At 44.8% G+C, this 22536-nt stretch overlaps 2 protein-coding genes across 9 annotated transcripts; one reads left to right on the plus strand and one right to left on the minus strand.

Moving 5' to 3' along the window:
* Nucleotides 1-225: 225 nt before the first annotated feature.
* LOC117890429 lies at nucleotides 226-18177 on the plus strand. 8 transcript variants are annotated; one of them, XM_034795251.1, is made up of 9 exons: nucleotides 10912-10992; nucleotides 13308-13479; nucleotides 14595-14942; nucleotides 15661-15788; nucleotides 15843-16086; nucleotides 16150-16264; nucleotides 16329-16470; nucleotides 16563-16636; nucleotides 16714-18177. In XM_034795251.1, the coding sequence occupies exons 1-9, from the start codon at nucleotides 10981-10983 to the stop codon at nucleotides 16910-16912; spliced, it is 1434 nt and encodes a 477-aa protein (XP_034651142.1). In that variant the 5' UTR covers nucleotides 10912-10980; the 3' UTR covers nucleotides 16913-18177. The 8 variants fall into 8 exon arrangements, with proteins under 8 accessions (XP_034651145.1, XP_034651140.1, XP_034651146.1 ...); XM_034795254.1 differs by lacking the exons at nucleotides 10912-10992; nucleotides 13308-13479 and adding an exon at nucleotides 226-963 and having other exon boundaries at nucleotides 16329-16474; nucleotides 16714-16854; XM_034795249.1 differs by lacking the exons at nucleotides 10912-10992; nucleotides 13308-13479 and adding an exon at nucleotides 229-963.
* A 204-nt stretch (nucleotides 18178-18381) lies between these two features.
* Nucleotides 18382-21837, minus strand: LOC117890428 (sodium-dependent nutrient amino acid transporter 1). The gene is made up of 7 exons (XM_034795248.1): nucleotides 21710-21837; nucleotides 20566-20746; nucleotides 20165-20507; nucleotides 19885-20107; nucleotides 19439-19816; nucleotides 18631-19369; nucleotides 18382-18560 (listed from the first exon to the last, which is right to left on the minus strand). The coding sequence occupies exons 2-7, from the start codon at nucleotides 20659-20661 to the stop codon at nucleotides 18417-18419; spliced, it is 1923 nt and encodes a 640-aa protein (XP_034651139.1). The 5' UTR covers nucleotides 20662-20746; nucleotides 21710-21837; the 3' UTR covers nucleotides 18382-18416.
* Between the last annotated feature and the right edge of the window lie 699 nt (nucleotides 21838-22536).

The following is a 22536-nucleotide window of genomic DNA, read 5'->3' on the forward strand; positions in this document are numbered from 1 at the left end:
TGCCCGCACGAGAAGCTGTCGTCTTGCTCTGCCTCTTTGTCCTCTTGTTCCCACTGTACGCCCGTGTCTGCGGCTGTGGCTGCACTTCCACTTTCCGCCTTCGTCTCAGTCGTCAACAGGACATCGAGCAGTGCAAGTCGACTGGTCGCACGTGGATGTGGCAAATGTTGTTGGTGTAGCCCCGTGTTGCCGTTGCATTGACAGTGAGTGAAGTAGAGAGCCGTTTTGAATGTTGTAAAGTTTCGATTTGTTGTCGTTGCCGTTGCCGCTGCCGTTGCCGCTGTCGTTGCTTCTGGCTGTATCCCCGTGTCCTTGTCCTTGCGCCGCGTGTGTTATCCTTAGCCTTGCTCACGGTCAGGTACCACAACACCACACCGCATCGCCTGCCTCCACCAGCTCATTCGGCAGCCATTCACGAGTGCACTCAGGTCGCAGTCCTCACCCAGCCTCCGCCAATTGAATGCAAAAGTTTCGGCCATTCCGAGTGCTAAAAGCCACCCTTCCCCCCCGAAGATATTTGGAATCCGTGCATTAGCATTAACGTAAACTGCCTGGGATCGACATCGACACACACAAGAGCCGGAAGCGGGCTGCATGCCACACCACTGCCATATGTCATAATTCAACCACAAACCTGCTGCCTTAGCTGCTCCACTTGTCCACTCTCAGCTCTGGGGCAGAGCGGATGCCGCTGCAAAATGCATTTATCCGCCCAGTAAAAGTGTGAGTCCAAGGCAGACATGAGCGAACGCGGAGGCGGAGGCGGAGGCGTAGGCACCGTAACCGGTGGACGTCATGCCCGGGTCAGTCCCACGCCCGGACGTGGCAGCAAGATTGCGTACACGCCATGTCCGCGCTCCGAGCCGCCACAGGATCTGGCACTGTCGGTGCCGGCCCCATCGCGCAATTGCCTGGCCATACCCATGTCTTCGCTGCAGACGGCCAATGGACCGAGCAACAAAGGTAAGTCGTGGCAGGGGTCAGGGTCTGGCTCAGGGTCATGATATGACAATCAAATAAAGAAGAACAAGATTTCAAATCTGTTAAATGTGTCTTATCTGACACTAAAAGGGCTAATGAGCATATTAGACACGGTTTTGGCATGCAATTGAAATGCGTTGTTCTTTTTATGTTTTGATTTGTTCTCGGTCTTGGTGTGGGCATCCCAAGCGCGCCATTTGTTTCCGACATTCAAAACGAAATAGACAGCAAAAATATATTTGTACCTTAGCTTCTGTGGGCCTGATACGTTTCGTTCCCATCCGTTCCCTCTCTCTCCCATACTTTTCTCCTCCTTTATTTGATTTTTCCCCACCGAACAAATCTACATGCAACTTTTTGCAGCTGGCGATGGGTGGCACGTGACTTTGATTGCCATTTCATTGTCTTCGGCAATCATCAAAACGCAAACAAAACTTTGTTATTCTTTCCACAGACAGTCATAGAGCGTAGAGCGTTTGAGAGGGAAAAAGTCGCACAGGCGCTGCAGTCTGTCTTTTCAAAATCGATTGGCAATTTGTCAGCGCTGATTGCAAGCGAAAGTCCCAAAAAACCGGCAGAGTTTCTACCAAAGATCACAGAACTAGATTTGATTGCCACCAAAATAGATTTCATTGAAATGGTTGCTACGAGCTTTGTCGTAGTAAGATTGATAAGGTAATAAGATGAGATATATATGTATGTATATATGCTCATAGATTGAGTCCCTCAAACCTTGCAGAAACATAATTCATTATTGAAAGCTCTCGGCATAGACAAGACGACATGGCCACTTCTATTGTTTCTATCCAAATTAGTTTAAGAGTTTTGCACTCTTGCCTTCCTGAGATTTCAGTTTCAGTTATTTATTACCTTATTTACATACAAATTTTATCGCTGACAATCAGCATGTGATGTTTATCAGTTTCTCGAATCTATCCTAAAACGGTTTCCCTTCGATGTTTTATCAATGTTAACCAAGTAAATTTAAACATAATTGAGGGCACTGACTACGACAGAAACAGACAAACTTTTACAGGCTGGAACAGAATTGTAGTTGTGACAGAGCGCCAGACCGTGAGATACTCATTAATCTTCCCTCAATCTCATTGTGTCTTTCTGTCTCTAGTTAATTAATATTTTGCCCATGCTGACAGAAAAAGTCAATAAAGGGGGATACGAAAACGTTCGCTCAGCGTGCAACGCTGCGAATGATTTATGCAGCGTTTCGGAAGCTGTTGCATATGCATGAGCAACATTTTTGCAGGTGAGCAAAAGGAGCAGGAGAAGCGAGAAAACGTGAAACAACAATTGCTCTGACACCACCGCAACAATGGGAAATTCCATAGAAAAGACCCAAACAAACAGTAAATTGAAAAGCCAACTAGAAGGAAAGCCAAAGGCATCCGTCCCACTCAAGAAGCAACAGCAGCGAAACTTAGATGCTCTTCGGGGGTAAAGAGACCTTTTGGCTATGGAAAGGGTATCCTAGCAGCAGCAACAAGCGTTGAGTGGGTGTTTGTTTTTTGGATGTCTGCCAAACATGGGCCGAACAGGAAGAACGGATGGACAGACTCAGCCCGGACAATGGCAACATTGATAACTAGCTGGCGACACGGCATCCCACTTCATTTATCAAAATTTATGACTTTGCCAACGGCCGCACAGCAATTGCACCCGCAACAAAGATGCAGATTGCAACTGCCACGGCCACTGCCACTGCAGGTGTTTGTTTTTTTGGCAACTTACAGAACTTTGGCTCCATCAATTGATACTTTTTTTAAAGTATTTTTCTCGCCTCATCCTTGGACTCTGTCAGTGGAGGTCAGACCATGCGATTACCAGTGACAGGCAAAGGGCAAGCCAGCAGTAAGGTCAACCTCATTATAAAACTGACTCACCAAATAAGCTCAAAGATGTTTTTCTTATGGTTGCAGCAGGTCAGCCGGAACAGACCTCCGCTTGGCTCAGCTTTAGGAAAATCCTATTCTGGCAGCCAAGTGGTATCGTAGCGTATTTAAAGATCATCTCAGACTATGTTGGGGAAAAGTGCACTCGGATGCAATTGAGGTTTGAGCGTATCAAAGTATTTTGGGAAACTTATTTATCACAGATTTTTCGCATCGCTTGCTAGACACTCGTTAAACTTACAAAACTTTGTTTGTAAATTAAGTCATAAAAATGTCTTTGCTCACTTAGGGCTTGGGCTAATCCTGGGGGCTTCTCCTTCGATTTCATGCTCTATTTAGTGCCCAAGTATCCCGACATGCTCTGGGCTGTTCCCTCCTTCTCAGCTTCGCCCTTCCTTCATATTTAATCCACTTGGCAGCCTTTACTCTTCACGCTCAGATTTATTTATACAGAAAGCAAAAATGCCATAAAGAAATATGCTGGCTATTTACATACTTTATGTTGTTTATGTCCCTATACATACATATATGTAAATATATTGTATGTGTGAGGGCTCAAATAATTCAAGGAAAATCTAACAATAAAAATCTTTAATGCATATGCCTGGCTAAGAACTCCATAAACCCCTTTTTTGAGCCACAAAATGTCTTCATTTACGATGGTGAAGGTGCAGCCTTCTCTGCCTGCCCACACAGTCACGTGGAATTTATGGTCTGGCCGCGCTTTCAGTCGCGGTAGTCCCACATTCCTGGCCTTCCTCACAATCTTCTCTTGCCAGCAAACGAATGATGAAGAAATGCGCAAATAAAATGAATGCCAAAGCATGAGTCCCGATGGTGCAGCGCCCATTTCCAACTTACTTACCACCCAACAACGCCCCTTCTCACCTGCTGAGAATGCATTCAATGGAGAGTCACGTATAGGATATAAAACAAGGAAACGGAATGCTCCTTTGAAGAGGTTCCCTTCTCTACAGATCCTCAAGTATTTATCATCTTCACCATTAGCTTACCGCGGACAAGTCATACAGGATTCAATAGGAACTTGCTAGCTGACAAAAGTTTGAAGTTTCTCAAGATAGATAGTTGTGTACTGAGTAGTCAAAGATCAGAAAGGTATTTTGATTTTGTTTTAATTATAATTCTCTCTTATAATCCTCTTTAAAAACTGTCTACGTAGCTGTCTTTCCGTGAAAGAGTCAAAAGAAGCTCGAAGAGCTCTCAACGAAACCGAAAAATGAACTTAAATAGCGCTTGCAAGTTATGCTAAAGAAAATTGGTTGCTAAAGTTTTACTCTTCCTAATCCAAGCAAGTTCTCCCCTCTGCGCTGCCTCTCCTTTGGTTAATATTGTATGATTTTATGCCATTTTCTTATGGAAATTTTGTTCGGCATGCAAATGCAATAAGAGAATGCTGCCAGGCAACGGCAAGCCGAAGAAGAAGCAAAATTCAGTTTTATTTTGGCCAGACATACACCAAAAGACGCCATTATACATCGGTACATGTATACACAGATACGCTCTCAATGCCACTTATTAGAGATGAATGCGAAGCTGTTAAAGTGAAAAATCGCTGACACCGGCCAGGAGGAGTAGCTCTTAACAGCTCTTTAGTCTCGCTTTCCCTCTGTCGCTAGGCCGCCCTCTGTGTCCTCCATGCTCTCCCAATTTGTTTGCTTTGCGACAAAGTTTCGACGCATCGGCGTTGCGGCGCTGGCGATAATCTGTTGTGATGAGCAGGGGCCAAGACAAGTTAAAGTCGGAGTCAGATGATGAATCTTCGCTTTTGTGGATAATTGATTTGCTGCAATCGCTCGGAATGATTAATGCTTTATGATAAATCTCACAAAAAACACTTTACGAGCTCAAATCTTCACAAATTCAAATTGCTATGTGGGGGACATTTTTCAGATACTTTAAGAAAGTAAATAAAATATTATTTGAGTATTCTAAGCATGTCAGTGTGCTAATTGTTTAAGGAAATCATTTATTCTTATGAAATCAATTTTATTTTAGTTAATACTAAAATATATCTACTTTGGAATTGATTGATTTAGTTTGAATTCTGGAAATTTCATTGGACCCCCGCGAGAGACACTTTATGATGCCATTCCCATACATTTTTATGCAAATAAATTTCTCAATTTTACGACTTCCATTGTTGTGGATTTTTGTGAATTATGGCTTGCCAGTAAGATGTGTTTGCAGCAGAGGGCCATAAATATCGGGGCCTGCCTTTGTCTCAGCCTTGATTTCAGCGCTTATTATGAATATTGACAGCAGAAATTAGTTTGGGATTTTGTGTGGTTGCTCAACGAATAAAGAAGGGGGAAAATGTGGAAAGAAGTTCACATTTGATTGACATGTAACTTGGTCTTTGTTATCAGTGGTTGAGCTAAATTTATGGCTGCCTGCGCGAGGCCCAGCTATCAATCAGAACACCTTTGCAAGGTATTCCTTCTCTTCAGTTTGCCGACACCTGTTGAGAGCTGCACCACGTACAATGTACCGCAACGCCGTCCAGAAGTTCTGGGACATGGGCCAATTCAATCCGGGCTTCGAGCTCGACTCTGAGGCGGTCCTCAAGTGCGAGCGGACCCAAACGAAACGCAACAAACTGGCGACCCTGATGAGCTGGCTCAGGCAATTCAACGAGCCCCCACCCGAGCCCATCAAATGCGACTACATGAGTGAGTCTACATTTATAGAGTATGTACATACTCGTATATTTCTATGTGTATGGGGCAGCATGGAAGGGGGCTGCCCGTAAGTGCAAACCAATTTCATGTAAATTGTGCAAATGCTCTCCTTTTCTCACCCTCCAACAATTTGTGCGTGCTTATGGCAATTTCCTGCTGGGTAGACAGGCGAATGTGGGAGCACTGCGCTGCCTGTTTGTTATGTGAGGTTATGGCCACTTGTGTCAGCACACCCATAATGGTTAGGAATTATTTATACATCAGCATTTTGGCTCTTGCCAATTGCTAACAAGTTTTTACGCCGCAATTTTCTCTATTTGGTAATTGGATATTTGTGGAGCACTTGACTGTGGTTGACTGTTATGCAAATATCAAGTGTGGAATATCACAGAGAATTATGCTGGCTGAAAGGCAAACGACACGAAAGGCAAGAAACGAGCATGCCAGCAATTACCCTAGAAAGTAACGCTTGTGGGAAGGCTAGATTCAACTATTCCAAACTATGGACGTTTTTTCTGATATTTTATCTGCTTTAAAAGAACAAATGCAAAAACAATTAACAATCCATAAATATTGTGCAGTCAAGTTGTAACACCAAATCTAGGTATATCCATACGGATGAAATAGTATTCGAGCTTTTCAACTTTGCAGCTAATCTGTTGAAATTCGTTTAAACTGCCATCACAGTTGTAGTTATTTTTTAAAAAGTTGTATCCCCGGGTATAAAAAACGCAATGAGAGAATGTTGTTTACCATGAAAGTTTGCTGCACGTGGCACGGTACGAATGGGAGTGTAATCAGCCTCCGTCGCCGTAAACCTCAATGCAGTTGCCACACTTTCCGCCTGGTACAGGCACACACACTCTTGCTCTCACATGACACAATCACAAACCCACACACACATGCACAAAAGGACCAGTGCGCACATACACAAACACACGAAGAAACAGTTTCCGGCCGCAACATTTACGCGCTCTTTCATTGCGATTTCGGTGCTGGTTGTTTGGTTCTGTTTTTGGTATTTACACGTAATTTGCACAACATTTTTCAATTTTATGTTCGCGGAAATGGAATGATGCCGTTATTTATGCTCTCCCTTGGCGCGCCGGCCATCTTGTCAGCCCTCTGGCATCCCTCTTCGCTTCCCCCTTTTCCACAAGCGCGAGGAAAAGCAGTTGAGAAAATTGAAACTGATGCAGCGAGAGCTGAAATGCTGACACAGATTTACTTGCAATTTGCACTACCATTTTATGGTCTCTGTTCACATCATAATGCCCGGTCCCATTTCTTTCTATTCTTTTTTCCTCAATGGTAGCGTTAATGGAATTTCAAATTTTATATGGTTAAGAAGGGTTCCGTGCTCATTCGGTCATGATAATATTTTACTGCGCTGACAAAAGTGTGAATAAGCACCGTTGGGTGACGTCGGGGATACCCTCGTACTAAATGACTGATACATATGTACATAGCTATGTACATGCATACGTTCTAGCTGTCATTCCCTTTACCATATTCCCGCGTAGTTTCCCTGTCCATCAACCGCCTATCTTTGACATCCGCTTATCAGAATCAAAGCAGAGGTAAAATATACTTTTTTTAAAACTATTTTCTGAATTGACATGCATCAAATGCAATGGACAGCACCGGGGGAGAGCCAGTCAGTGGGAGCCCAGTCATGTGAGCGTTAGTCAGCAGCGGAGCACTAAAGCTGATGTGCAGACATAAAGATGAGTCGGCTATGTGATACCTTTTATGCAGCTTTAGCTGTCTGACTTCTAAAATGAATAACAAATATAAAACTTGAAGACAATCATCAAGATATGCAATATGCCATAGATAGAGCTCTGACTCTCTCATCGAACTGCCTGACGAAATGTAAGGCTTATGTCGACTGCCGTTAACCGCAAATATAATGAACAAACTACATACTTATTTGTGGCATAAATTAGGCAAATAATGCAGATTATGGCCTGGCGGAGGACTCAATAACGAACAATCAAAATGGCATTTGCCATGACAGCCTAACCAGAAACCCTAATGAGAGAGAACAATGAGCTGGAGGAAGCAAATAAGAGAGAGAGAGAGAAAAATCACGTGCCTAGCACCAACTTCGAAGAGACTAAAAAAAAGCAAAAAGGCAACAAGAAACGGTAAAAGTTACGACCTGCTTAAACCTACACAAAGGAAGAGGGAGAGGCAGGAGAGAGAAGAACAGCAGTTGAAGCGAGCGCAACGGGGAGAGAGAGAGAGGTACAGAGAGTGGAAAATGGTTAGAGGAACAGGAATATTTATGCACACGGTAAGCAGCTCATAACGGGAATCCGAAAAGCCAACTTAAGATTTAGTGTGCAGTGCACAACGGATGGGAAACGGCGACATTTTCAACACTTTTCCCCAGTGCTCCACAAGTCTCCCGTACGCCATCCTGCAGTACTTGAGAAGGCCATGAAAATGGAATTCATTTGAATTTATAAAGCATGGAATCTCATTTAGATCGTGTCCCGAAGGGTGGTTTGTGGAAGCTTAAGGACCAGTACTTGGAAAAGTGGCTTATGCGTCGATAAGCTAATAAACCAAATCCCCGTCGACTCACAATCGACAAAGCAATCAACTGAGGAACAATAACTTACTCGGATAGATCATAAAAAGTAATCCCAAGTTGGTGGTTTTAATAGGGTATTTCCTCAGCTGATTAACTTTGCTGCAGCAGTCACTTAGTGGCAGTACAGTGGAAGTGTTGCGTGTTGTTTTGCCGCAGTTAGTCCGCATGCAACCTAAAAGTGAAGGAGAATGGGAAGAGCAGGTCCTGTGGCAGGGCCATCTCACATAGCACTAATCCCAAGCCGGCTGCATGACAATCGCTGTCGGGGAAGGAGGCAGGAGAAGCGCTCCAACTTGGACACATGTAAATCACAGCTGGTCTCTGGGGCTCCGGGCCAGTTCAAGTCGAAAACGGACACAACTGTCTAAAGCCCCAAAAACCTCACAAATGCGGTTAGCTCTTGCTGCACTTGAGTTGGTGCTTAGCCGAACTGCAGAATACGTTTTATCTAAATAGATAAATAGTATATTAAATTAACCCAAAATATCTGGAAATAATTTCCAAGCGACATATTTATCGCTATTAGCCGTATCCTGCCTGAAAATAAGCTTCTCTATTCGAAGTACGATTATTTATTAGATGGCATTAATGAATGCAAAATCTGTTTGTTTGACCATTGGACCAATGACTGGATTTTCTTCTCAATTCTCGTAGCACTCTGCAGCTGGCAATAAAGATGCTCATTTATTGTGGTAAACCAATTAGTAGAGAAACAAAAAATTAAAAAAGATTGAATGATTTCCGGTTGGCAGCCAAACTTCTGGCAGTGGTTCCTGCCTCTCGTTGGGGTACGAACGGTGGGGTTAGGTTATACTAGGTACTGGGAATAGCCACAGCATGAAGAGTGATTGGTAACCACACAGACAGGAAATAATCAATAAAAAGCCTATCGGATAGCAAGGGGCAGCTGAGAAGCAAAGCCGAATAGAAAGGAAATAAAAGCTACAATGGGGGAAGGAAAAAAATGCCATAAGGGGTATCCCATAGCTTATGTGAAAAAGAGTTCATTTATGCTGATGCTTTATGAAAGACAGCCTTTATATGGGGAAACAAGGTGGGGAAATGAAATTGAAATTAATATTTAAAGCTGAGAAAAATAGCAAATGCTGTTATGGAGCGCCTAGAGACGATGAGAACCCTACACATTTATCAGCTTTCACCTCAACAGAAAGAAAATATCTTGTATAGCTTTTCCAAGTGCCCTTTTCAACCCACTTCGACTGGCCTACTTCTGCTTCGGGGTTTCTTACATTACTTTACGCCATTGCCCTGTGGGACGTTTTTCACTCGATTTCATTTTCATTTGGCGTTAATTGTTGGCGTTTCGTAAAGCCCTGAAATGCTTCCCACATATAGGTATGTTCATATTTGTACCTGGTACTCGAAGAGTAAATAGGGTATAATGTTTTATGTACAGATGTGTATTAAATATAAATACATATAAAGCAGGTCTCGGCAGCACGCAAAACATATGTTTCATTGCACTGTTTTGGTATTGGGAAGAATCACTGTAAAACACGTGTACGTGAGCGGCAGCCCCGCGCGGAGCCTTTTCCTATTCACAATAGGTAGGACCGTGCCGAGCCCTGATATAAAGACATACATATTTAATGAATGTGACAAACAACAGTCGCATTAGCGGTCCCTCACAAGCGGCGTATGCGCAACAAGTGACGAAGACAAGCAGGCCAGAGCTTTCAGTCTGCGATTCGTTTGTTTTTGGTTCTGTTCTGTCATTTTTCATATATTTAAGTTATAGAGTAGCATACAAAGTTAATGAAAAACGCTCGCCGTGCGAGCGATGAGAGATCTGACAGCGCCGTCGCCAGCATGGCATGGCCGCCTGTCAGCGGAAAAGCTCTCCAAGTGCCAGTTGTATATCTGACGCGACGCGGGCAGTTCATGTTCGTACAACGTTCATAATTCCTTGAGTTGTTGCGTCGGAAGGAGCGCGTTGGATAAAGCGTGTGAATATTGGAAAAACCTTAAATCGTCCCCTCGATAAGGTCTCCCAATTTCTCTATTGATTGCCACCTGGCCCCCCACCGGGTGACGCATGGCATTGGATACATGTGTATCTGGATAGTGCCCGTTTAAGTGTCGTGACTCGGGTCTGCACACTTATGTGGAATTAAACCAATTAGTGGGCCGAGCAGTCCTAGTCTGAATATTACGCACAAACGAAACGGCCGTAACACAAAGAGAACCACGGTCGGTCTGTGCCTCTGCGTCGCTGTGTCCTGTGCTTGTGTGCAGCCAAAACTAGCTGAAACCAATTTGGCAAAGCGGAAAATGCCACAAAATGTTGCACTTGAAAAATAATATACGAATTCATTTAATTAAAGTGCAAACCAAATTAAATGTGGCCTCAGTTTTAGTCTAATTAAACCATAATTTAACCGATTTGTGTATACGTGCACGCATGGAGATAGTGAAATATTTTTAGCAATAAAAGGATAAAATGTCAACAAACAAAAGATATTCCAAGTGAAAATTCAATCGTTCCATTGTATCAATTCTGCATATATTCAGTTTAGCTGTTTCAGAAGGGTGAAACAAGTGCAACTTATTTTGTTAGATGCCTGAGGATATTCGAATTTTTACTGTTTGGGATCCTTCACCCGTGGAATTTCTAACACTTTGCAGCTGTTTAAGAGATTTCAAATTGCATCGTCGAATGGGTTGATCTATGAATTATCAAAATAGAAAACTAAAAGCAAAAATAAAGAAATAAATGAATTGACTCTTTCAGCAATCAGATTTCAGAGTGCCAATCGACAGAGCCAGGCACATGTATCTATATGTAGGTATCGGCCACACTCAGATGTGGTACAGAACCCAAATGCATTGGCACTTCACACACACACACACACACATATTCATGCACGTGATATGTATGTAGTTTACGATTCACACTCGGCAAGGTCAAGGGCCGTCCGACCCGGCTGCCTTACCTGTCTAGGTCATGTACAGCACAGCACAGTATGCCCCTCTCCACCCCACGCTCTCTCTCGCTCTCTTTGTTGGCAAAATTCTAATTTTATAATTTTTGTGACTCTTCTTCTTGCTCGTTTTGGTTTATTTTGGCAGAGGAGAAGACGCAAAAATTGTATTTCATTAGCTTGTTTATTTTTGGCCAGAAAACGAAACGAAATGCGGCTTCCCAAAATTGTTTTCCTTTATTTTCTGTGGTTATTATCGCTCGCCTTGCTCTTGCCCCGCAGATCTCATCTCTTGGCCGTTCGATTGTTTGACTTGTATGTACATATGTATGTTGAATGTTTAATGATAGGCATTATTATTGCTGTAACTGGGGTCGTAAAAACAATTAATTAGATTGGGGCCCAGCCACTTGAAAATGCTGTAAAAATGTTTACGATCCATTTTGGCGTAGTTCTGTTAGATTCCTGGTTTCGTTGATGGCCTGCGTGATTGAGGGAGTGCTGAAAACAGAGCTTAAGTGGGTGCCGAAAGGAATTTTGTTGATGGAATTGCAGTTGGGGCCTTTGGCCGTTCGTATGAGTAATAAACTGGCGGAAACCTACTTGATACCAGAGGGTACACATGATGCAAGTGCAAATTATGACTTCCTAATGTGTTAATCATTCTTCAAATTATTATGGGAAAACTTCTTGACATTTCACTAAGATTAAGTTTGGCAATTTCGTTTCACATCAAGTTTAATGAGATTAGCCGGAATTGCCTCAAGTTAGTTGGAGAAAAGCCAAGAGTTCCCTTTGTGGAATGCCCTTCCTTCACAGACTTTGAATAATTTTAAATTGAGTTTGCCTGGTAACTTGGGAACACCCTTTTTATGCTTCATTTGAGCCTGCCAGCAAGCTGCTTATAAATGGCCCCAGGACTTGGCTAAGCACTTTTCAATTTGTACTCAAAGTCGGTCCAACGTTCCTGCAACATCCATCCCCCCGTTCACCGCTCGTCTCTCGGAAACAGCTGTCTAAATTTATCGCGCCAGGCAATCAATAAGCGACCATAAAACTAATTAAACTCACACAAACGTGTCTCAGGATACCCACTGACACCTACCAGCCGAGAGTGCCTCAGTGCCCTTAGCTTAGAGGCAATCGTAATTGCCAAGCATTTGGAATTTTATTTTGCCGCTTTTTCCCGCTGCTTCCGGTTCTCCACTTTGCCCCTTTTTCTCTGTTTGCCCTTTGCTTCTTACGTATCCTGAAAGTTTGGTTCGGTTCGCTTGAGTTAAGTAATTTTGAGACGGAAACCGGCAATTTCCGTAAGCCGTAAGCCGTTCTCTCCTCACACGCACACACTTGCAAATACAGTTTTGTACATACCAACCAACACCGGCACTTACACAAACACCCCGAAAGCCATTTGGGCCACTTTACCGCGGACAACAGCCATTTTGGTTCGGCCGCACGACCAAGTCAACGAACCGGAAGGTCTACGAGGGTACCTCACTCTCGCTCTCAGAGCAGGGTATGTAGTGCCTCGACACTATTCGGTGAAGTAAATGGGTACCCAATCAACGACTGTAAAAATGTAGCATTATTTAAGCCTTAAAGCACTCTTCCCCATTCAATTATTTCTATGATTGAACATCCTGCACATTTCCTAAGCACACACAAAATATAGCCAGCGGTCGATAGTCGTGCCATCAACCATTTCACAGGGTGTCTACTAGTCGACTGTTTCCCCTTTAAGTAACCAAAAAAACATGGAGATAACTTTTCTACACCTGTTATCATTATTTTCTGTCCTTGGCTAAGGGCAAGTAAATGGAAAGTCCTTTAAAACAAAAATTAATACCAATTCCTGATAATAACAAAGTTAACAAAGCGAAAGCGCAACAAAAGAAACGAAAATAACGGAAAGTTATCCAAATGAAATCCACAGCCACACAACAAATGAGATAACAAACAAAAAGAGAGCCACACAAACGAACAAAGAAGCCAACCAACCAACATATACACCAATACTCACCCACACAGCCAACACAACCGCACACACGTGCTCCTTGCGGTGGTCAAACAGGACAAACAGCAGCACCACCACCCACACCAAAACAACAAGTCTCTTACACTGCGTAGCCCGTACCACATACCCACCGTACTCACGATGAATTTAATGTTCCGCAAGAATTTCCGCGAGGGGGCAAGCAAGTCCGGCGGCGGCGGCGGGAAGCTACAGTCGAAGGCGAACCGGACGAAACGGTCGCGGGACATGGGCCTCGTGCAGCAGCCGGAGGAGATCCACTACCGAACACACCTGTTCTTCTCACCCAATCGTCCTGGCTATGACGTGGGCGAAGGTAAATTGACGTTCGCCTTGCGGCACTAACAACAGCAACAGCAACAGCAGCAGCAGCAACAACCAACAGCACAGCACAGCACAAGCAAATGTTCCGTTTCTCCTAGCGCCCATTTCAATCATCCACAAACATGGCTCACCTCACCCCACTCCCATTCTCTCACTCTCTTGTTCCTTTCCGTCGTTCCTTTTTTACTTATCCCCTTGTATTCGCTTGAGCGTGGCCCTCCGTCACTTGTGCTCCATTAACCCCCCATTTACATTTCATCCATTTGCAGTGCATTCATTGAAATGTTCCCATCAGTTTTACAAACAGCTTATGGGCACGATGGATACCACTCAAAGGTGGGAAGATAATGGAGGTTTAAATATTTATAAGAGAGACCAAAACAGACTAAAAACATATTTACATATGTACATGTGTCCCTCATTGGAAAATAAATTTAAATTGTTATCAATTGGCCAACAGTTTTAACGTTGATTTAAAATTAATTCAATGAATTCCAAAAGAATGCCAAGTAGTGCGATAGTCAGAAGTCGCAGAGTTATCATGCCAAATTCCTGCATTCTCTTCCACCTTTCATCTTTAATGCATGTGCCCGTGCCTGTAGGTCTTCCTGCCAATCGTAGGGGTGTGAGTGGAAGCATAAGCTAATCTTCCGATTTCCAGTTGGCTTGGCTTCAGGGCCACAGAGCACACACACTCGTACAGAAAGCTAGAGCACAGCCGTATGTAAGTGTTTTTTGTATTCCCCCTTAACTCTTTGTACTTCCTGCTTCCCTGGCAATGGCCTTGAGTCTCACTTTAGCGGTAGGCGGTGGGCGGTGGGCGGTGTGGCTGCGAGTTGGATGCGAACTCCAACAAATAGCCCAAAGCCCACCAACCTAACCCAAAACAGAAGAAACTGATGAATGTGTCTTGTCTCGTCCCCAGTGAATAATAACAGATGGGGAGAGGGATTCGAATCCATTGAGCCAACCTAATTGTTATTTATTATTTTCCCCCGCCCACACACACACACACACCTACACACGCACACACTCATTTCGTATGTTGTTTGTTGTTTGACTGCTGCGTGTTTGTGTCCTTATAAATATCGAGAGAATCCATTGCAGAACGATGTAGCGCATTCTCAGGCATACCAAGTACCCCGATATCGAGCACAGCCACGTCATTCGCCCTGCCCGGCAACCTGCCCTATGAGTTGGACGCCCCACAGCCGCTGGTCGACCGCCGGCCGTCCTTTTCCCTGATGCGGTGGAATAGCAGTAGCAGCGGACCGGGTACTGTCAGCAGCAGTGCGAATAACAGTATGCTACGCCTGCAGCAGCAACATCAGCAGCAGCTGCAGCAGCAGCAGCATCACTTGGCAACAGCAACAACAACCTTGGGATATGGTGATGCAACAGTGGCCAATGCAACAACCACGTTGCTAACGGCCGCGGCTGCAGCCACGCGGCAAGGTTTGAACTTGAATCTCCTCAAAAATATCCCACATAGACTCGATCCAACTGGATCTACGGTCTCAACTAGTTGTTGTTGTTGCTGCCCAATCGATCAGCCACTAACGTCATTGCCAAAATGCTCACACGCACCCACACAAACAAACATTCGCACACAAATCAAACCCAGACTCCTCCAGTTTCAACCCCAAACCCACAACCGAACCCACCAAAACACCCCAAACACCAAAACTTACACCAATTTCCCCATCTAAACTCCGTTTTTCGCACGTTGTAGCTAACCCACCGTTACAGATACAGTTCTTACGGTTGCTCGTCTCTGTTTACCTTTTTTTACTTAACATTTGAGATGGTTCTTTACTGAAAGCGAGGCAGCGGAGAGGAGATGCTTTCAGTAATTTGTTGGTAACATTTTGTTTGTTGGGAACCAACCACAAACACCACAGAAAGAGCATTGGGTGGAGGAGCCAATAAACCAATGACAGAGATCCACTTGATCAGTCTCCTATAACTTTACTAATCTCCAAGGCAAAGCTTATCTATGCTTCACAAACGCACTGGATCAACCCAATGAGAGGCTTCCGTCATTCGAGTGTTGTAATTGTCATCGAAAGCTTGCCATCGATGCCGTTGGTTAACTATTCAACTAAACCGTTAACTGTACACTTGCTTAGCTTATCAAACTCGATCGCTAATATTCAGTTACTGCGTTTTTCAGTGAACTTTGGTGGTGGTGGCCACACTGGAGTCACGCGAGCCGAGCCGATCTCACTGGCCACCTTGGATCGGGACTGCTTCATCATTCCCGTGCATAGCGTGGATCGCTTCCTGCCAGCCGGTATACCGGTAAGTCAGCTCTTCCTACCTATGATCTCCGAGATCTAAAACTCCGCCTTGTAGCTGCCCGCTCTGAGTGCCGATGGCAAGACGGCCAGTCCGCTGAGCGTTCTTGAAGTCTCCGATCCGAAATTATGCATCCTGGTGCATTTGATGAGTCCGCTGGAGGCCATCGATCCCGTCATGGAGTCTCCCTTGGCGCACCCGCTGCTGAAACAGCGTTCAATTGCCTCCGAGCTGGTGACGGAGGTGCAGCAGGCCAACACGGCCGTGGGCGGCATGCTTCTGGCCAACATGGAGAAGAACTGTAAGTGTGTCTCTCCTGGAGGCAGTGGGACTTCTCGTTTACTTGACTGACTTTCTTTCACAGCCGAGTTCCCATTCATCTCGTACTATCTCATCAATACGCTGCAAACGGATCCTTCCAATTTCTATGCCAGCCTACGCGTCTCATCGCTGTCCAAGTTTGAGCCAAAGGCCCTCAAGTGAGTTGAGTCCATTTGAATGTTTCCCATGATATTTTCCATCTTCAATTGAAACCCATTTCAGATACACTGCCGCCCACACTCTTGATCTTTACAGCGAGGTGGCGTCCATTTGCCGGCCGCCGCTGGTCCTGCCATCGAACGAGGCCGGGAGCTTTAAGAAGTCGCAGACCGCGGCCACCGGCTACATTATTACTGTGTTCAAGGCAGGTGGTTGGGGTCGCTGCCGCTGCCACTGCCGCTGCCCCGGTCGAATGATTCCACAGATTTCATGAAAAATTCAATTTTAATTCCGCAGGTGTTCGAGGGAGACGATGGCGAAAGGTTTGAAAAGAATTGGCTCTACTGGACAGGCGCCCGGATGCTGTACAGGTATGTGTGAGGGCAAAAGCCTGATTTGGCCTGGAATTTGATTGTTGATTCCTTCACTCGTGCATGGAACATTTCAGATACTTGCCACGTGCGGCGGGGCTGCGGCGGATTGCCCTGCACAAGAGCACCTCGCAGAAGGGCGACAAGATGTACCTCCTGGTGTGTGAGTGTGCGGACTTGCTCAAGGACATCTCGCTGGCCGCCTTCCTCATCCCGGCCATGCGGGCCAGGCTCTGCGGCTACACGGGACTCTATCGACCAATACAGGCCTTCTAGATGGCATCGCCCAATATTTTTCTATCAGCTATAAATACATAGTTTAACTCGACTAAAACTAAAAATGAAACAAACACTGCAATACGAATGCGATGGACCTGCACCTGTTACGTGATTCTGATTCGATATTTACTAGGCCTAAACAAATTTTAAAACTCTCTCAACTCAGATACGGATCAGCATCTGCCAATGACCCTCGATAGGCTCAAGAGGCGTATATCATAAGTAGGAGACACTATACTCAAGGTAACTCATATCGTATTTTAGATTTTGCTATCAAACGTCGTCTAGGGAGACAGACCCAATAAATAGGACCATATCTAGTGTGAGTTGCTAGCGAAGAACTTCCATTTTAGCCACAATAAATTAGCGAATCAATCAGAACTACTATATGTATATGAATTCGAACTTAACTTAGATATATCAAGAGTTAAAAACAACTTCGTATGTACTTAATATGTAGTATAAACAAAACACAGAGAACAACAAATATAAACGCTGAATTTTTCGCGCTGAAAAGTAGGCTAACAAAAACCGCAAACCAAGAGTCAATTCTTAGCATAAAACCTAGAAAATTTTGTCACACTGTCGATCGGGGGGAAGGTTGCAGATCAGAAAAGCCGCAATAAGGTCGGGGGAAAACTTTGCCCAAATCTAACAGAAATCTGCCAAAAATAAGCAAGAAAAAACAAAGCAAAAACCAAAATCTACTCCGTTTGGAGGTTCAAAAAATGATATAAAAGTTAACTTTTATATACTCGTACTCGTATGTAGCTGGGAAGATGATGCAGGCCAAACCAAAGATTTTCAATAATTAATTTAACAAATTATTGCTTGGCTAAAGCTTGCCACTAAGCATACTATTAAGAGACATACTAAATAGCTTAATGATATAACAAATAAATATATAGAGAGAGAATGAGAGATCGGGAGAGAGAGAGGCGAACTTGTTAAGCACTTGCGCTCCACACAGAGTCACACACAGAGACCAGGTTCATGGATTCTGTTGAAGGGACGTATAATTTTGCACAATAAAAACAATATCAAAAAGTGCTGTGATAATTAAACTAAAGCAGAGAGGAGCAACACAAAAAGATAAACCAAATGTATAATTCGTTCGTATTCCTTAAAAGACGGAATGGTGAAATTCAAGGTACTCAAGGGATTCAACCAGTCAAAGACAATTATTCCATCTAAGTAGCTGCCATCTAAGAAAGCTTCAGAGGTCTCTGGCTTATATTTTCTAAAATTATCTTCTTTATTTTGTTTGTGGATAATTACGAGTACTTACAATCCTAAAACCCACACTTTTAATGCTTAAGCTAAGCCTAAGCCATAAAGGAAATTAATTTAAAACTATTAGACATTTGTTCTTAACAAACCAAACAAACAACTTTTTTGTCATAACTAAAGCTTGCAGCAAACAAAAGTTTTGTGCGTTTTGGCATTAATAATAAAGCGTAAAATTAAATGAAAACAAAATGTAATGTACATGTGTGGATTTTTAGCCGAAAATGTTGTCACAGAGGTGGCCACCGCGTCGGGGCTTGAACTCTGCGTGGCGCTTCCTGTGCAGGATGTAGGCCTCGAGCTCCTGCGGCTGGCGAGGACCCCAGTCGGCTGTGGGCTGCAGTGCCATCCTGAATTTCTAGAAGATTGGGAAAATAAAGTTCTTAACAGGATTCTTGGGATTGGGGCGAGGAGAATGTTCGACTTACACTGCTGAAAGTCTTTCCCGGCTGCTGGTAGATCGTGTAGATGGCCCAGATGGGCAGTTGGAGAACTCCCAGGCCCCAGATGATCCAGCCCGCGGTATACGCAGCCCGGGGATACTCCACACCGCGATAGGTGAGGGGCTCATAGTTGAACAGCATGTAGACGAGGACGAGGAACATCAGGCCAGGGGCCACAAGGGCCCAGCAGATGCGCCAGTAGAAGCTCGTCTTCACTTTCAGCATGAACTCGATGTCGCTGCAGATGCGCTTCACCCCGTAGATCCAGCCTACGGCGAGCAGCTCGGCAATGGCCAGCACAATGGCTATGAAGGTGCAGCCATAAAAGTCCACCAGGTTGAGAACAAATTGGCCGCCCGGCGTCATATAGACCAGGCCGCAAAGGAAGCCAACCAGAGAGAAGCTGGCGGACAGTAGCCAGTGCGGTAAATGGCTAAAGCGATCCTTGATCACGTTGATCACACAACTGGCCATGCCCACATTGGATCCAATTCCCAGCACCAGCAGCATGAAGAAGAAGAGCACGGCAAAAAGCTGCGGGAGGTACTTGAACTTGGCAATCGCCTCCGGATACGAGATGAAGGCCAGTCCAGCTCCTCCCTGTACCACCTGAGAGATGTCCTCGGTGTTGGTTTCATGAGCCAGATTGCCCAGGATTCCAAAGATGATGCAGCCAGCGAGGATCGAGGTGAACGAATCGATGCTGGTAATGATGATCACATCTCTAAAAGCAGGTGGAGGCAGCATTAGATAGAGGGAGGGAAAATGGCACACACCCAGCCACCCCACTTACTTGTGAACATTCTTGTGGAAGTCGTTGAAGGAGGCGTACATGACCAGGGTGCCGAAGCAGATGGCCAGCGAGAAGAACATCTGCGTGATGGCCGCATACCAGACATGCGGATTCAGCAGCTCGGACCACTTGGGCTCGAGGAAGTAGACGATGCCGCGCCAGGCGCCGGGCAAGGTCAACGCCCTCGCCAACAGGATCAGCATGATCAGGTACGGAAAGAGGGCCAGGAAGTAGGATGCCTTGCCCGAGCTGCGTATGCCCTTGAAGAGGATGGCACCAATGATCAGCCAGGTGGCAGCCAGGCAGAGCACCAAGTCCCAACTGGGAGTTCCCAGCCCATTCTCCTGCAGGTTCTCAGGCTCCCTCAACACAGTGTGCCTAAAGTGGTGGAAAGCTACTACTAACGAGAGACTCGGGGGAAATATTGTTATTTGGTTCAAACTCACGTGAAGTAAAGCTCCGCGGAAGATACGCCCTGGCCTAGGGCAGTTCCATTGGGCGAGACGGTGGCTCCTGTGGCCACGCAAGCACTGCCCCACTCCACCAGACAGTAGGTCCATGGCAGGACATCGTCAAAGCTGGCCACCAGGTAGCGTATGGTTAAGGCCATAATGCAGGCGTAGTAGGTGGTGGCCAGCGCAGTGGAATAAACCTGACCATAGGCGACGCCTGGAGTGGACATTTTCGTGTTGAGAGAGAGAGATCAGTGTCTGAGGACTCACTCACCCTTCATAATGGGCACCATGTCAAAGGCCTTGATACAGCCTCGACTAGAGAACTGTCCAATGACTACCTCCAGATAGTAGATTGGTCTGCCGATCAGGAGGAGCACAATTACGTAGGGAACCACAAAGGCTCCACCGCCATTCTCCAAGGCGATAAACGGAAAGCGCCACACATTTCCCAGGCCCACAGACAGGGCAATACAGGAGAAGAGGAACTCCAGTCCCCGACTCCATTGATCGCGCTGGCCAGGGGATTTATTCAAGCCTGTCTCCACCGACTCCACCACCTCCACCTGGAGGGGCAGCTGTCTCTCGACTTTGTCCAGGCAGCAGTTAATGGAAAGCTGAAAGCATTGACGTAGTCAAAAGGACATTGCAAACAACAATTATCCGACTACCCACCTCATCGCTGGATGTGGTGTAGAGCACGGAGCTCCTTTGCGGCTGTTCTGTGTCCATCCTTTGGCTCAGCCTCTGGTATTCTGCTGCAGCATCCATAGTTATTGGTTAAAGGCTGGTTTAATTCTTGGGACAGTAAACGACAAATGCTGGCAGTGCACGACACAAAAGCTCAAGTAAAAATCTATTAAGATCGGATGTAAGGAAATTGCGATATCGGTCAGTATACCAAGGTCGGGGCTACTTATACACAGGTCATTAGCATTGGCGTCACTTGACGACAGATCAGGTGATAAGATGACAAAGCAATCAAGTGAATGGCACGCTTAGGGACTCAAGTTTTTGGATAACAAATATTTAATAGGCTCGCGTCACGTTGTACGCATAAATTGAGATAGTTTATGAATTTGTTTACTGCTATTTTCTTGTTTTTATTATTGATATTTGATCGCATAAAAGTGTAGATCGAGTTTCTAAGTCGCCACTCATCGCCACTCATCGGATTAAAATTCAGTAACCGGGTGCGACTCTATTCTTTGCCCAAATCGGTCTATAAATAGAGGGATTAACTTTAAAGTCATCTGCGCAACTGGTTCGAAATAAATGCCAGTAAAATTGTGAATTTTTGAATTTTAGCTGTCACGGATTCGGGCAATTAATATTTATACGAAAATGTAGAATTTATGGGACAATGCGACGCTTTGCTGATAGTACAAAATGCAAGCCGAAATCGCTAGTCAATGCGGGTTCAATGCGACCATTAATCACATCCATGGCAATCTCTGCCTGGTTGCGCAGCTCTTGCACCACTGTGTCCCCAAATATGCACGGAATCTTTGGAATCGTTAAAAGAGATCTAATCTGGACGCACAACTGTCTAAGACAGAGAGTGTTGGACGCATATAATTCGGGTGGGCATACATCAGACTGTTTGCCCAGCCAAGTGCATGATCCAGATAGTGGGGAGTTATTTGATCAGATTCAGATATGCTGTAAACTCGTGGCATTATCTTAATGCTTGCCGAGACATTTGTGGCAAGTTCTCTGCTTATCTATTGAACACACAGAGACAAAGATCAACCACCAACAACACCAAACAATCCACACGACAGATAAAATGTACTTTTATTCCTACACTTACACTTACAATTTCACTTTTCCTTAGAACTTCCTAATCTCACGTACAACAGATGTTCCAGTCCACCCGAAAGCTATCCTTAGTTATAATTGGCACCGTCAACCGTCTATAGCAAGCGGTCCAATGCGACTAACTGAAGCATAACTGATAATAGACTAGGAAACCTCCGCATCAGAAATTTGTCGAGATGAGCGCTCGAGGCGATGCTCTCGCGCTGCTCGTTGCGCTGAGAATTTCAGCCAAACAGGAAAGCAATGCTTTGGATTTGTTAGGGTAACTCAAGTCCAAGATCTTCTATTTGAGTCACTCACATTGATCAGCCCTCGGGATTATCTGAAACCCATCGAACGATGGCGTAGCGTAATTACAGCGACCCTGCCCTCAAAATGCAAATCATTTCAATTAACTGTTCCAGATTCAGCCGGGCGGCATCTCTACTGATCATCATCATTCCCCCATACTGACGCACCCAAACAATCCCACATGAACATACATACGTATAAAAGCGACTCAAATAGTGATAGTATTTAGCGATATTTGCAATAACTATAAATCAATTTGGCCGATTGATCTATTTCCGATGTTGTCTGGCCTCTATCCCTCCTGACATGGAATTTTAATGCTGATGAACTTGGTGCTGCCATTCCTGGCCATTGCAATGCCTACCGGAAAATATGTTACCTGAGGAAATGGAATCTCTATCAGGGGGCCTTTGGGTCGGCTGCTCCTGGGCAAGGTGGCTATGAAGTGGCCGAAAGTAATTTCCATGCAATTGAAAGTTTCCCTGCCGAAAATTATTTACACAGCAGCATCTCTTCGGATGAGTTGGCTGTTCT

The sequence above is a fragment of the Drosophila subobscura genome, chromosome E (genome assembly GCF_008121235.1).
Source record: "Drosophila subobscura isolate 14011-0131.10 chromosome E, UCBerk_Dsub_1.0, whole genome shotgun sequence".
In the NCBI taxonomy this organism is placed as follows: Eukaryota; Metazoa; Arthropoda; class Insecta; order Diptera; family Drosophilidae; genus Drosophila; species Drosophila subobscura.

Excerpts from the sequence above, each read along its gene's own strand:
- LOC117890429 (XM_034795249.1), top strand. The coding sequence starts at position 741 with ATGAGCGAACGCGGAGGCGGAGGCGGAGGCGTAGGCACCGTAACCGGT. Across the intron at positions 15,789-15,842 it reads TCCTGCCAGCCGGTATACCG|CTGCCCGCTCTGAGTGCCGA; the intron begins GTAAGTCAGCTC and ends TCCGCCTTGTAG. Across the intron at positions 16,471-16,562 it reads ACATTATTACTGTGTTCAAG|GTGTTCGAGGGAGACGATGG; the intron begins GCAGGTGGTTGG and ends TTAATTCCGCAG.
- LOC117890428 (XM_034795248.1), bottom strand. The coding sequence starts at position 20,661 with ATGGATGCTGCAGCAGAATACCAGAGGCTGAGCCAAAGGATGGACACA. Across the intron at positions 20,508-20,565 it reads ACACCACATCCAGCGATGAG|CTTTCCATTAACTGCTGCCT; the intron begins GTGGGTAGTCGG and ends CAATGCTTTCAG. Across the intron at positions 19,817-19,884 it reads TCCGCGGAGCTTTACTTCAC|GCACACTGTGTTGAGGGAGC; the intron begins GTGAGTTTGAAC and ends CCACCACTTTAG.